The sequence below is a fragment of the Cottoperca gobio genome, chromosome 7 (assembly GCF_900634415.1).
Source record: "Cottoperca gobio chromosome 7, fCotGob3.1, whole genome shotgun sequence".
NCBI classification, from domain to species: Eukaryota; Metazoa; Chordata; class Actinopteri; order Perciformes; family Bovichtidae; genus Cottoperca; species Cottoperca gobio.
The window spans coordinates 2,701,685-2,715,620 of NC_041361.1; the positions used below are offsets into that span (position 1 = coordinate 2,701,685).

At 39.0% G+C, this 13,936-nt stretch overlaps 1 protein-coding gene across 1 annotated transcript; it reads right to left on the bottom strand.

Annotated features, from left to right (window-relative positions):
- Nucleotides 1-7,285: 7,285 nt before the first annotated feature.
- Nucleotides 7,286-10,822, bottom strand: cbln4 (cerebellin 4 precursor). The gene is made up of 3 exons (XM_029436084.1): nt 10,153-10,822; nt 8,772-8,888; nt 7,286-7,823 (listed from the first exon to the last, which is right to left on the bottom strand). Exons 1-3 carry the CDS (start codon nt 10,417-10,419, stop codon nt 7,626-7,628), a joined length of 582 nt encoding a protein of 193 aa, XP_029291944.1. The 5' UTR covers nt 10,420-10,822; the 3' UTR covers nt 7,286-7,625.
- Between the last annotated feature and the right edge of the window lie 3,114 nt (nt 10,823-13,936).

The following is a 13,936-nucleotide window of genomic DNA, read 5'->3' on the forward strand; positions in this document are numbered from 1 at the left end:
CAAGCTGGCGTAAGCTAATGCTGACACTAAAGCTCTGTGAGTTTAGTGAGCAGCATTGTTCCTGTACTTCAGAGCTAATTAGCCCGTATCTGCGTATGATACATGATACAATTTGGTATCAGAAGTGTTCTGGTGGAAGCAGGTAAACAGTCTGTGTGGACCGCAAAAAGAGGCGGAACATATAATATATATAATATAGCCCCAGAAGCTTATCGTCATCAGACCGATAGCCGATGAGATTGAATTAGCCGTAGTATAGTATGGTATTATTAATAGAAATTTGTTATTAGTTTTAACAAAAGTCTTTGATGGTTGGGATGCTTACAATAGAAAAACATACTTAGACAATCAACACAGTGTCATGATCTTGGTTTTCGTGTTTCGTGTTTTATTTTTAAATGTTCACTTCCCCTTGTGTCATGTCTTGTTTTACTTCCTGTCCTTGTGTTTTTACCTCCCTCTGTGATTGTTGATTTGATCCTCCTGTGTCCATTCACCCTGCCCTTGTGTCTTTGCCTTTTTCCTCCAGCTGTGTCTCGTTCCCGTGATTAGTGTCTGTCTATATATACCTGTCTGTCCCATTGGTCCTTGTCTGTTCGTCACCCTTGTTGCATTGGTGCTCCCTCGTGCCTTCCTCGTGCCTTCCTCGTGCCTTCCTCGTGCCTTCCTCGTGCCTTCCTCGTGCCTTCCTCGTGCCTTCCTCGTGCCTTCCTCGTGCCTTCCTCGTGCCTTCCTCGTGCCTTCCTCGTGCCTTCCTCGTGCCTTCCTCGTGCCTTCCCCGGTTTGTGTTTTCAGTTGACTTTTTACCTTTTGTATTTTTCGACTTTGTTTCAATAAAGCTCGCTTTTTGTTCTTATCAAATCGTGTGTACTGTGTTTGGGTCCTCCCCTCTACACCGCATCGTACCACACAGCTTTAATGTCCGTATTTCAAAGAAACAAAAGAAAAGGTTTTAAGGATGAAGAACAACTAATGAGTTTGTCAAATGTAACATTATCTAAGCCGGGTTTGGCTGGAGATAAAGTAAATGAAGAGCAGAACAGAGATGTTATCGTTACTTTATTAGTATCATTTAGTTTTATGGTATTCTGCTTGACTGTGGCAGTAATGCTCAGTTACTCCTGTAGCCGGGCAACGCTAACGTCTGCAGCTTATGTTTGAGAAGATAAACACACTGTTCAATCTGTTCCTTATACACTTTTGCAAAAAAACACCCTCCTCCAAACTCTTTATATATCAACCAAGTACAGCTTGTTAGTACCCCATGTCACTGTAGCTGAGTTGTGACGGGACAACTGCTGTTCAGGGACGCGGTTTAGCAATTGATCATGGTCAATTGTTATATATTTAGATGTAAAGCACAAACCTCTGTGTCAATGTAAAGCACAAAAGGTGCTTTGCAACGTCTGCACTTTTTACTTAAGTGATCTCTAAATAAATAAAATATTTTCTTGCAGCTTACCTAAAGGTTTTAGATGTGCATGACTTGTTCGATGTTTTGAACAGCTATGAGAGCAGAGCTGCACAGTTCTAATACAGTACGCAGAGTCCAAATCCACATTGTTTTACGGCACATGCTGGGGGTAGTGTGGAAACCTTTTACTACACCTGAGATGAATGCATTTTGATGTTTAGAGTAGGCTCATGTTTTGGTTTTACTTGGATTAATGCAGTGTTATAATTCAGGGGTTATGTGTCTCACCAGATGCAATCAAACCAAGTGCTGGAAACAATGTGTGTGAAGTGCTACACTGTTTAAAGAAAATATATTCAATTACAGTTATATATCGTCATCTTAAATGCCACTAGAAAGGTCAGATTTACAGTTGAAATTCAACATGGCACACAGTCTTTTTCCCCCACAGCTACTTGACCATAAAATCACAGTGTAAAGTTCTCAGGATGACCTTGTGTTTGTTATCTAATGAAATTCATGTAGAGTCTCCAGATATGCACTTTTCTTAAAATGACTTTCTTGCTGGATCTTTCTTATCTCGTAAACAGTCATTCTGACAGCCATGAACACACCCAGGGGAAAGAATCAAGCTTCAGTGCCAGATAATCTCCCAGGAAATGATTTTAGGATCAGATTCATTAGCAGAAGATATTATTGCTTTTACAAGATAGAACACAAACATCCGAGAACAGGATTTAACACGTTTACAGCCACTTTAATCCCAAATAAATACAACAAGTTAGATAAAACGCTATTATATGTACATTAATGGCAGCAAGTAACAATTACTAGCGACTCGGATTCCATGTCTTTTTCAATATCTCGTTGTCAACCATGCATCTGTACAGGAAATTGTTTGTTTAATAAGTTTCATGCCCAATAGTTTCCAAAACTGCCCTTAATGCTTAAAAGTCAGCATCAAATCCACATCACCAAAATCCACAGGTACCTTTTTGAAGAAGAAGTAATCAATATTTTGTTCGCTCACTGTGACCCGGACAGTCGGCGACATTAAAACACGTTTGAAGGGAACCGTGCGATTGTTGTATCCCTTATAACAACTGATTGTAGATACTTTTTGTCAAAGATTAAAATAAAAAATATATTTTAATGTCAGATTGTAAAATACGTTTTGTCAATAAAGTTTTAAAATATATATTTTAATGTCAGATTGAAAAATACGATTAAATAAGGTTAAAATAACAATATGTTTAAAAACAAAAAAAAGATGATGCCTTTGATGTTGGATTCTATAAAACCATGTAAGTAGCCACAAACATAGCTCGGATCCAACTATCCAGCAAGACTAGGTTACAACATTAACCACCGGTAATACAGTCGGAAAACCTTCAAAGACAACAAATAGCCATGAACTCCAGAACCGTCCGTGGTGAGAGGTTTTCACAGAGGTTGCCTGCGTCCTTACTGACGCGCTGAAAAAGCAGCAGGAGGAGGAAGAGCTAAAGGAAGAGCGCCAACAGAGACTTCACACTCCCCCACATGCAGAGCAGAGGACAAACTCCTCAAGGCCAATATCTAGCAGGCAACAACGCAGGGACATAAGGAAACAGTTGGATAATGAAGCACTTATCGAGTTAAAGAAAAGAAGGCTGAGTTTGAAGACTGGAAGTTAGAGGAGACGATGAGGTCTAGACGAGAAGAAGCTCAGACACAGGAGCATGAGCAAGTCCTTCAGAGGAAGCTTGAAGCCAAAGCTATAACTGAGTTTCAGCTTCGGCAAATCAGAGAAAAGCAGCAGGACCAGAAAGACGGAGAGATGCTCAGAAGGCTTGATGACCAGCATGCACAGGAGCAAAAATTTAAAGTGAAGAAGATTAGGGATGAGACAATTGAATTACACAATTTCCATGTGAAAAAAGACACCCGTAAGGTCGCTCTGGGGCCAACCCTTCTCCCACCCGTTGCAAACAAAGTTGCAAAGGGGGCAATCAGAGTAGATTTCCCTTACAGTGTGGAGGGCTCCAGTTACACCTCATTGCCCAGATTATCGAGGGCTAAACCTAAAGCTGCAGGATCGCAACAAACTGGAGCTCAAATAGGACCAGGATGTACCGCTCTACTGCACCTGCCGTCTCCAGACTGCCCTGAAATAATAATAATAATAATAATAATAATAATAATAATAATAATAACAGCGCATAAAAAAACACTTACAACTTACAATTTCAGTTGTAATTATTTTGGCCATGTGACCACAAAGTCTTTTTACTTGTTACAGTTGAACTACAGTTACGGCGCAATCACACCGAGAACAACTTCAGATTATAATAGTGGTCTTTGAGGAAATTCTTTCAGCGTGACAATATGATCAGCGTACTTTCAATAAGTCAACGTCCACATCATTTGGGAATCACAACATACAACTGTAGACATGTAATGTTGACTTTATATTTACACCATTCTGGGCATTTAAAACCTGCACAAAATCAAAACTCATAAAGCAACTTTAGGCTGATTTGTAAGGCCCTTTGTGCCACGATGAGTGTGGACATAACTCTTTCTGGTTCCACAAAGGCCGAGCTTGAGTACTAACAGTGAATTCAAATCAATGCAATGATTTAGGACATTTCTCAGAGCCCCACATCTACTCATCACAGCTTGATTTGTAAGGAGACAGAAATCAAAGAGCCAAAAAAGAGAGAGCGTTGACATCCAAACTGATAACACAAGAAGAGACAAGTTTATATAATAAGTGTATGAATGAACAGAGGCTGAAAAGTAGAACCTGCAAAAATGAATACATTTTAACCAGACACAAACAATATGTTTTATGCAAATGTTAACCAATTTGTTTCAAGACAGATTTTTTTTAATTATCTTGTCGCAAAACTTTACCAAGAAGATGTTCTGAATTCTGAAACATTATACAAACAGAAGACTAAGGAAAGGAGAAAAAACAGAAACGTTTGCCATCATTGCAGCAATTATGAAGTGACGATACTGGCTCTGTTTCAACCCTTTGATGCTGCTCATGCACATGCAGACGGCCTTTTCTGTTGTGGACTAAATTAATTATGTAAACAACATACTGTAGATCATTGAAAGTGAGGACGTAAAATAAATCACCCAGAATTAGAGTCTGCTTGTGCGCCTTTTCCAACCTTAAAATGTATGTTAGTATGATGATTATGTATCACATACTGCCACATACTGCCACACTGGAGTGTGCTATATTGCTTATTAATTCAAATTATACTATTCAAATCCTATTTTTTTTTATGTGATCATTAATAACATTAATATTAAATGAATGCTGAATGCACAAAATGTTTAATTTTAGTCATTTTGTTTATGTACGTGTGTAATCTTGTCACATTAAATACCATAAATTCAGCTATTGGTGCTCCACTACATCCCAAAGAATCACAAGCTCTGATTTGACAAATTAAAAAAGAGCTTTTCTTGTATATGATGGCCGACTAATGAAAACTGGAAAAAAAATCCTTTGGAAAAATCACTTTATATAAAAAATCATGATTTTTATTCATCATTTATCACCAGAATTCTTCAATACATTAATTAACTGGAACATTTAATGATCACGTTGAACCCTTTTTAACACATAGTTTTACATTTGCATCATTTAAATACAAATTGAAGCAATCATTTAAATACCTACTGAAACTATGATCGTTACAGTTCCACAGTCATGAGCCAAACAATGTGACACCAATTTAAAGAAAATATAAATTGTTTCAGATTAGCAAAACAAATATACATAGTGTCATAAGAAATAGCAGGTTGATTCAATAGGTGCCACTATTCTTGTACTTTCAGAGCTCTGACAGTGAATATGTTTGACCTATTTATATCAGAGAGTACATTTCCAACCCTGTTTCCTTGAACAATTGTTGGTATGAAGTGTTTCACAACTGCAAATCTTCAGAGGGCTTTTTGAGCCGCACACTTATTCCTACATTATGCTTCTTTATTCACACCAGAAAACTGAAAAATCGCGCCCATTAAAACGTTTTCCCACCAACAAAAGAAAATGTCAATGATGCCAAGGGCAATTTAACAGTCACTGACAAAAAGATGTCAGCAAACAACACGTAGCTACATAAATCTGATCTGCAAAAGTGAAATTTTCAAGTTCAACCTGACGAGGGCGCAGATGATTGTTTCAGAGTGAAAGAATGATTTAAATAAACTCTCCAGAAAAGCCTCAGGAAGCGTTTAGGTTGATTTGAACAATGCAGCAGCTCACTGCACCAGCAGCACATACTGCAGTAAGGCAGACAGTAACTCTGCTGTAGACATGAAGGAGGGGCGACTGCCATCGTAAAGCGCACAATGAGCTCAAGAGCAACAATTAACCAGTTTATTAATTCATCAGTTATTCAGGATGCCCAGTGGAACTTGTTTACGCTCACCGGCAGTGACAGAAAACGGTTTAATTGCTTTTTAACTAATTAAGGTTCTCAGAGGTCCATTTAACTTTATTAAGGTCCATAAACCACAAGTTAACTTGTGCAAGGTGTATTATAAATACACAGGTAGAAGTTTCATTTATATGCTTCTAGTTTTCAACAGCAAATACATTTGGGGAGAAACGTATATTGTTTTTTATCAACGTAATGACTAAATATTTCTAATAAACGTATCTGACACAAAATGTTCAATGGCAACATATTTGTTTTGCCAACATTATCCGCTTGTACTGTAAAATCTAAAGCATAATTAACACTTATGGTTATGATTAGGCACTGACAGCACTAAGTTCAGGGAAAGATGGAGGTCTTGATTACATTTTGAAAAAAAGGCAATAGTGACTTTGCCAAACGTTAAACCTGCAATACCCTTTTTGGCCACTTGGGGGCAACAGAAAAGAGTCGTGTTTTTGTCCCGCTGATATTTATTTTTCTGTTTGAGCCTCCACTAAAGGCAAATACCTGGCTCTTTATCTGCTGAGTGCTCCACTATGTTCACCAGCTAGTCACAAAGCCGGGAAAGTAGCGTCCAGTAACTTTATCTACGCTTTTATGCTGAACACAGAGCTGCAGCCGAAAACGGTGCAGATGAGGGCGAAGAGAGCGAATGGTAAAAAAATGTATGTACCGAAACACCGGAAACCAAAGTCCTTCTTTTGCCTAAACCTAACCATACGTGGGACTCAGGATGCTAACCTGATGTAACTGATCATATTTCAGACAAGAACTACGTTTCCCTCAAAACAGCTTTACCAAAACAAATCAATGCAATATAAATGTGACTGGTAAAGTAAACGGACAACCTCAATTCATCAAAAGCAAAATATTGGAATCAGTATTGGGTCTAAATCATCGGGAAACGTATTAACTCTGACCTCTGATCATGGACGGATCAGAACACGACGGGCCCCTGGGCACTGACTTGTAAAAGAGACTTTTAAAAGAGCAGACCATCATCTGTTTGTTGAAGTCGTTTTTAATCATCTTTGTAGTAATTTTGCGTCTCTGTAGTCGTTTAGTGTGAATTTGCAGTTGTTCTGCGTCTCTTTGAGGTTGTTTTGCACGTCTTTGTAGTCTGTCTTGTGTCGCTTTGTGGATGTTTATCGTCTCTTTAGTCGTGCTGTGTCTCTCACTTGGCATCCTTGCACGTAAGGGTCAGGGGGATAGGGGGCCCCTGCACCCACTATGCTCATTCAGTAATCCATCCATGCCTCTGATCACTAAACACGTTTTGCAAAAAGCATTTATCTCCTTTAAAAAAAAAAATTGTCAGATCAAATTCAAATAAAACATTTCCATCCTTCCCCTCCCTTCCATCTCTTTACCTAAAACAAAAGGCCCCCCCACCCTCCCCCACACATGTAACACAAGCATATACAGTTTACACCCAAAATGCAGATGTACTTGAATGCAACAGTGGCCATGTTAAACTTTGAGTAGTATTTTTGGGATGTTTTAGTCTTCCTCTCTGAGGTTGAGTGACAGAAACATACATTAGCAACCGGGAACATTTCAAGTCTCTTTCATCTGGACGGGCACATCCAGAGAATATGAATGATTTCCAAAGTCATATTTCTTTTCTCTGTTCGGATCCATTTCCATCCATCACCTTTCAACAATTTGGTAAGATCCAACGGACGCAGCAGCAATGTTTTGATTATACAGTGACAACACATTATGAGGAAGTCAGTACGCTTACAATCTTCGTTTCTTTTTTTTTACAGCGGGAACACAAGAAAGCCAGAAAATGTTGAGTATTGCCATCCACCGACTAGGTTTCCCTTCTCCAGCTTTAAGTAGACTTTGTCCTCTTTTTCTAGATAGAGCAGAACTCCATTGGTGGCCGCCTCACGAGTTACGTCTTTGTCACCCGCGAAGGCAGAGATGACGGGTTTTCCATTCAACATCAAGTTCACCTGGACATCAGAAAAAACAAACAGAAACGGTCAAGGAAAGGGAATAGTTTAGAGGAGTTAGCATAGTTTACGTCTTATTTGTAGCACCTTAATTCGTCATACGACTACTAATGAGAACTTATATCTCTAAGGTGTATCAGATAAAAGAGGAAGGGGCTTCAGGTCGCTCTACGTCTTACAATGAAGCATTTATTGTCATTCATGCAAGCAGAGGAAAAACAGCCATTGTTTTAAGCCAATTAAGGGACCGTATGTCAATTATTAGGGAGGGAGGTAACTGCATATCCTTTCTTTTTCTGAAGGGAGTTTAGTCAAACTTGTTATTTGATCATTTTTTCCTCCTTCGGTTAGATTTCTAAGACCTTTCAGGTTCATCCTTCTGCTCCTTTAGTGCATTGTGTTTTTGTGTAATATTAAAACTAAATCAATTCAGTACGACAATTTGATAAAAGCTAGCAAATAAACGTAAAGATTAAAGACAGAATACGACACATGAAATTAAAAACTGTAAAATGAACTAATGACTTGAGTCGTGACTTAAATTTCCTCTTGCAGATTATTTTTTTTTTTTTTAGAGAATCAAATGCAAATAAATTATAAACATTGTTATTCCATTAACAAGGTTAAATGTTTACGGTTGAGGTCAGGGCATACATCTTAAATTATTCTTCATGCTATTAAATCATCAATGTTTTAAATATATTCTGTTATATCACTTTGCGGTATTGGGAATAGAGCTTTAATTCTCTGGCCGAACCCGATTGGGGTCTGACCCGTGGGCTCAACTAAATTTAAATACTTTGTGGAGGGTCTTTTAAAAAGAAATTGAAACGGAAGGTTCAACACACCAATCATTTCCATACAGTCCCTAAAGAAGACATTTCCCTCCTCTCTAATACTAAAACAGGTTTACAACTGAATCAATTGTGAAATAAAGAGAAATAATACCTGTATAGTTTGGCTCTGGTACACTTTAATGACATGGAAGTTAAAACTGTAGATTCCTTTTCTTGGAGACAAAAACACTGATTCAAATGTGAAGTAGTTTCCTATATTCACAAGAACCTATGAGAGAAGAAGAGAAAACACACATTGTGACAACGGTGTCTATACAGACAGAACCTCAGCAAAAGCTTTCATTTCAATGGGGATTAAATACGTCGATGCACACAGGTTTCACCAGGCTGCTCCGGCACAAACTGAATCCAACACCCTTCAAATGATATTCAATCTTCCTCCTCACGGGATCAAAACCCAGCGTTGAACTTTCCTGCTTAATTATACCAACAACAAAAAAAATCTAAATTATGCTTTATTTATAGAAACATTTCCAGTTTGGTGCAAAAACAGGATTTTTATTCCCACTCTTGACATTTCAGTGCCTGAAAAGAACAACACGTGTTCTCGATACTGCGTCTTCATGTGACACATGACATAATGAATATTAGAGTGTTAATAAATAAATAAATGATTCTTGCTTTCGCTCGCTAAGAACGTTCCACCCTAAATATGTCAGTCAGCATTTAATGCCATCTCATGAGTGTCACTAAAAGGTTCTAAGCACCCTACAGTCGTATTAGCTGACGTACAGTATTTGAAATGAACTTCTTGGGGTCCTGATTGATGCAGGCAGCAGGAGTTCCTCTCAGTACCTGCACAGACTCAAAACACTTGGAGCGCACCTGTTAAAGGCCCCACTGCAGCCTCTGCCGAGACCTTTGTCAAGTGTTGCTTTCCTAGCAACAGCATGCACATGATCCACACCAATCAGATCACCTGCAACACTTGTGTTGGCAGCGAAAGATAACATTAGGCTATGTAATTCAAATGAGAGGGCAGAGGATCAGTCAAGTGCTTCCTCTGCCCACCGCTGTGTGACTAATAACATTCTTGTTGTTTGTGTTCTCTTGATTTTTTTTTCTTTTGGGTGTGTGGGGGGGGGGGGGGTGTCTTATGTAGGTGGTGCTGTGCGCGCGTGTACGGGCACGCGCGCGATGTAGGGTAGCTAGAGGCAGACTGATGAATGTGTGTGCAGACTCTGCAGGAGGCTGATTCTCAATCATAATCCGGTCACTTTCAAACATGCCTACTGCAACTAGCCTAGAACTAAACTCTGGGGTGCAGCTACACTTCACTGCAATGACACTTCAAGTGTCTGCATCACAAGTCAAAACTGAGTTTAAGGATGAAGGTTTACCACAAAAGGCAAAAGGATTCAAATTGACAAGAAAAGACTGTCGGTTTTGGACAGAAATGAAAGGAAATTGCTGTTAAAAGCGAATTTGACCACTTTTTTTGACATTAGTATTGATCATAAAATCGTCTTAACCTGGTCGAAGTAGATTATTCTCGTTTTGTTGCTCATCTCCGACGGTTCATGGTTGTTGCTCCGGACTGCAGAGAAAGCCACCTTGGAGTTGGCCGCGCGCACTGAGATGCCGAGCGGAGAGGACGAAGCCTTCCAGTCCGTGGTCGGGTTAGAGTCGCAGACCACGAGACATTTTCCCTCCAGGACAATAGGCTCCGTGTCATTCTGAGCTCTCGCCACCCCAGAGATCACAGTCCAGCTGAGCATCAGTACGAAGGAGTTCACCATGGCTCGCTCTCTCTCGCTCTCTCTCTCTCTCTTCCTCTCTCTCCCTGTCTGTGTGGCAGCTGTGGCAGAGCCGATTGGAAAAGAGAGACCGTCTCCTGCACCACACAAGTTTCCGAGTCCCTCCACTGGTCTCCCCCGCCGCAGACGCGTCTGACGCTGTGAAATTCTCTTATTGGATCCAGACGTGTGCCATATCCGAGTGAGACATCAACAAACAAAAAACTTATCTTAAACCTTATTTTGCAAACAACCGGGAAACACAGAGATCACCGAGTGTTGTCTATGCGTCTCATTTTCAGGGAGACCTTATATAAAGCTCGTGGATGCGACAAAAGTAGACAAATGTTTTTAGAGAAGACGGCTCCGGTGTGAGAGGCGAATCTGTCGATAAATCGTCCATAGCCCTCACTCCCACTCTGAATAACGCGTCTGACAGCAGCAGTTCCCCGCAGTGATGTGCTGCGTGTGTGCGCGCCTAGCTGTCCACTTTACGCACCCACATGTGGTAGAAGTTATAATTAACTGGCCCTGCGTAATTTCACCAAAAGCTTATATTTCTCTATAAAAAAAAGCTTCCAATGTAGGTAAACGTTCATTAATTGGCTGTGTTAAGATTCTGTGAAGATACACTGGATATTCCTTTTTTTTTCTTGCTTCCAACAAATCCATGAAATTATCTCCAAATACATTTCTTCTGATTTTCCAGACTGTAATCTAGAAGTATTGAACTGCCCTCGAGCAAGGGTTGTAGTTTTTCTTTCTAATTCTACCAGAGCTCCCTGTCTGGCGGTGGCATGCACATCTTTCAGGTTTCATTTGCAGCTGCACAATCCGGAGGTGATGGGAAACCTTTCTCACCCAGTTAAAAAGTCATTAATAATTCAGATTTATTAATCTCGTGTAGAATTGTTCTGATGATCTGGAGAAAAAAATATATAATGTCATTGGTAAAGAGATCTTGGGTTTAATGCATTTGTCACTCAGCGATAACATCTGTAAAATGCACTTGTTTGTGGCCTTATATTGTTCAATCAAACCGTGTTCTGTGAGAATATTGACAGTTGATTGGAGACGTTGAAGCATCACCGGTGTCCTTTTGTCACTACAGGCTCCCCGTAAAACAGCAGATCAATTTGAACCCACTGGCTTGCAAAGTGCTACATGATCTGGCACCCTCCGTTTGTAACCCTGCAGCTTAAAGATCAACTACATAGTGAGGTGTTATACTGTAGATGTAAAGACATTTTAAATAAGTACTTTAAGGATCTGTAAACATGTCCGATATATTTTACACAGATGTGTAATTTAGGGCTATAGGTAAAGTAGAAACAGGTGTTTGATTAGTATCGACAGTCAAGCATGCAATTCAACATGTGTGAAGAATAAAGCTTCTAATAATAAATCAATAATGCATGTATATTTACTCACGCGCTTAAACTCAACCCAACTAACTGTAATGGATCTTTTAATTAGTATCAAATTCTTTCCAGAAGAAAACTGTTACGAAATGATTAGGAATGACCTCTCCTGCTATAAAGCATCCATAACTGCTGTATAACTATTTACTTCTTCCAATTTCTCTTTTTATGTCTTTGTAAAGCACTTTGTTTTAGAATAGCGCTATATGAATAAAGTTATTATTATTATTATTATTTTATTATACACATGTACACATCATCAACAAGACATGTGGAGCTTGAAGGTTAATTCATGACCTTGAAAATAGAAGTGACACAACATTCATAAATACAGATCTTAACTCAAGGTTTACTTCTTTCCTCAGCACTCTTCAGCGGCATCTTGAGGCTTTCATCAGCAGATGGGACTTTCGCTGTTGTTGAGAGTAAAGTCTCTGTCTCTCTGCATGTGTGGATGTTCTTCGATTTTCTCCACAACAGAAATACCTCATTCGTAAATCGCCCAAGGAGCTGGAATTGTGGACAAATATGTATTTGTATCTGCCTACAACTACATCATAGTGTGTTGTGAGCTGTTTATGAAAGCATTCAAATTATTCAACGTGCATCGGTCATGCTCTAAAGGCATTGCCAAAAGACTAGTTTGGAAAAAGTAGGAGTCAGTAAAGAAAAAAGGGTAAAAGAAATCAAGACAGACGGACCTCAGAAGTTGTAATTATGGGCTTTGTAGAGTGTGCTTTGTGCTATTAAACTGAAATAAGCCTGAATCCTGAAAAGCACATTTGGTGTTGGGGATTCATTTGCTTTCTCATTAAATCCATGCTCATGAATTCAGCTTTTTGATCTTTGTGGCTGAACGACAACAAGTCATTAGGTTTCACTGTTGAAAGTGATAAAATGGTGGAATTTTAAACACCCAACAACCAAAAGGGATCTGAACCCAGACCAAAAATAAACCCCAGCCTGTGCCAGTTCACGATGAGCTGATAAGTGTTGCACACATAAATGTTTTAAAACCAAATGTTTTCATTTCAAATGCAGCATGCAGTGACTGTAAGAACAGCTTGTCGTCAACAAATTGCAGGTGGTGATTTGTATAAAAAGAAAATGGATATCGGTAAAAGAAAAATCATTTTGATGTATTCAGAGCTACAGCATAATGACGAAATCAGCGGATTAAAGATATTCTATCTGTATCTTATACAACCATTTAAAACTAGAAAATGAATGCTTTGCTCTGTTTTTAAGTCTGTTATTTAAGCACTGTGTTGTTTTGTGAGATGTGTGTGTTTCAGAGCCTAATGTAGTGCGTGTCAATATGTTTCAAAAGATAGTTCTCAGAGCCAACAGGCGATATCTTGTAACGTGCAAAGAAAGATTGCCCATTAACTGACCCGAGGCCCCTTTACAGAGAGAACTTCAGACCGCAGGATATTTGACAATCAAAATGATCCTAGAGCTTCAGCAGTTTTAAGATCTGACCCTTTCGGTTAGGACTTTAAAACTCCTGTTTCTTTGACTGTGAAAATAAAATAAGAAGAGGCCTTTTATCAGCTAAATGTACAAGTTATTATGCAGTAAAAGTGTTCTCAGTCAGTGTTTTACTATTATAGCCTATATAATGTTTTTGGTTTTATATTACTGTAGCATTAATATATACAGTATGTTGCATTTTACTGCTGTAGATGTTTAAGGTTATGCTTATTTTAACTACTTTATATACGGTTGGCTAGTTTACAGCAATGCATTATATTATATAAGTTCATTATAACTTTGTAGCTTCTCTGTCCTGTGAGAATCACTTATCTCTAAAAACTCAACTTTCCTTGAGTTCAGAAAAACAGCCCTGTTTTCATCTTTGTGATGATGCATTTTCCAGCTGATCCAAGAGGCTTTTTAAGTAGTTTAGTTTATCTCAACCCATAAAGGAACACTTCATCCTTCAAAATGACCAAATGTGGAGATACATGTTCCCTGGACAGTACAGTACTTGAGTAAACATTCCAACACTTCTTATTGGTTAGAAGGCGAAGTGAAAGTTACCTGTTGGTGGAATTCAGTTAAGTCCCGCCCCCATCTCGGTAGCAAGTTCAAAACTA

Bases quoted from the DNA above. Each gene is read 5' to 3' on its own strand.
- cbln4 (XM_029436084.1), bottom strand. From the start codon at position 10,419: ATGGTGAACTCCTTCGTACTGATGCTCAGCTGGACTGTGATCTCTGGG. The intron at 8,889-10,152 runs GTTAAGACGATT...CTTCTCTCATAG, and splicing joins GAATAATCTACTTCGACCAG to GTTCTTGTGAATATAGGAAA. The intron at 7,824-8,771 runs GTATTATTTCTC...TCTGATGTCCAG, and splicing joins ACCAGAGCCAAACTATACAG to GTGAACTTGATGTTGAATGG.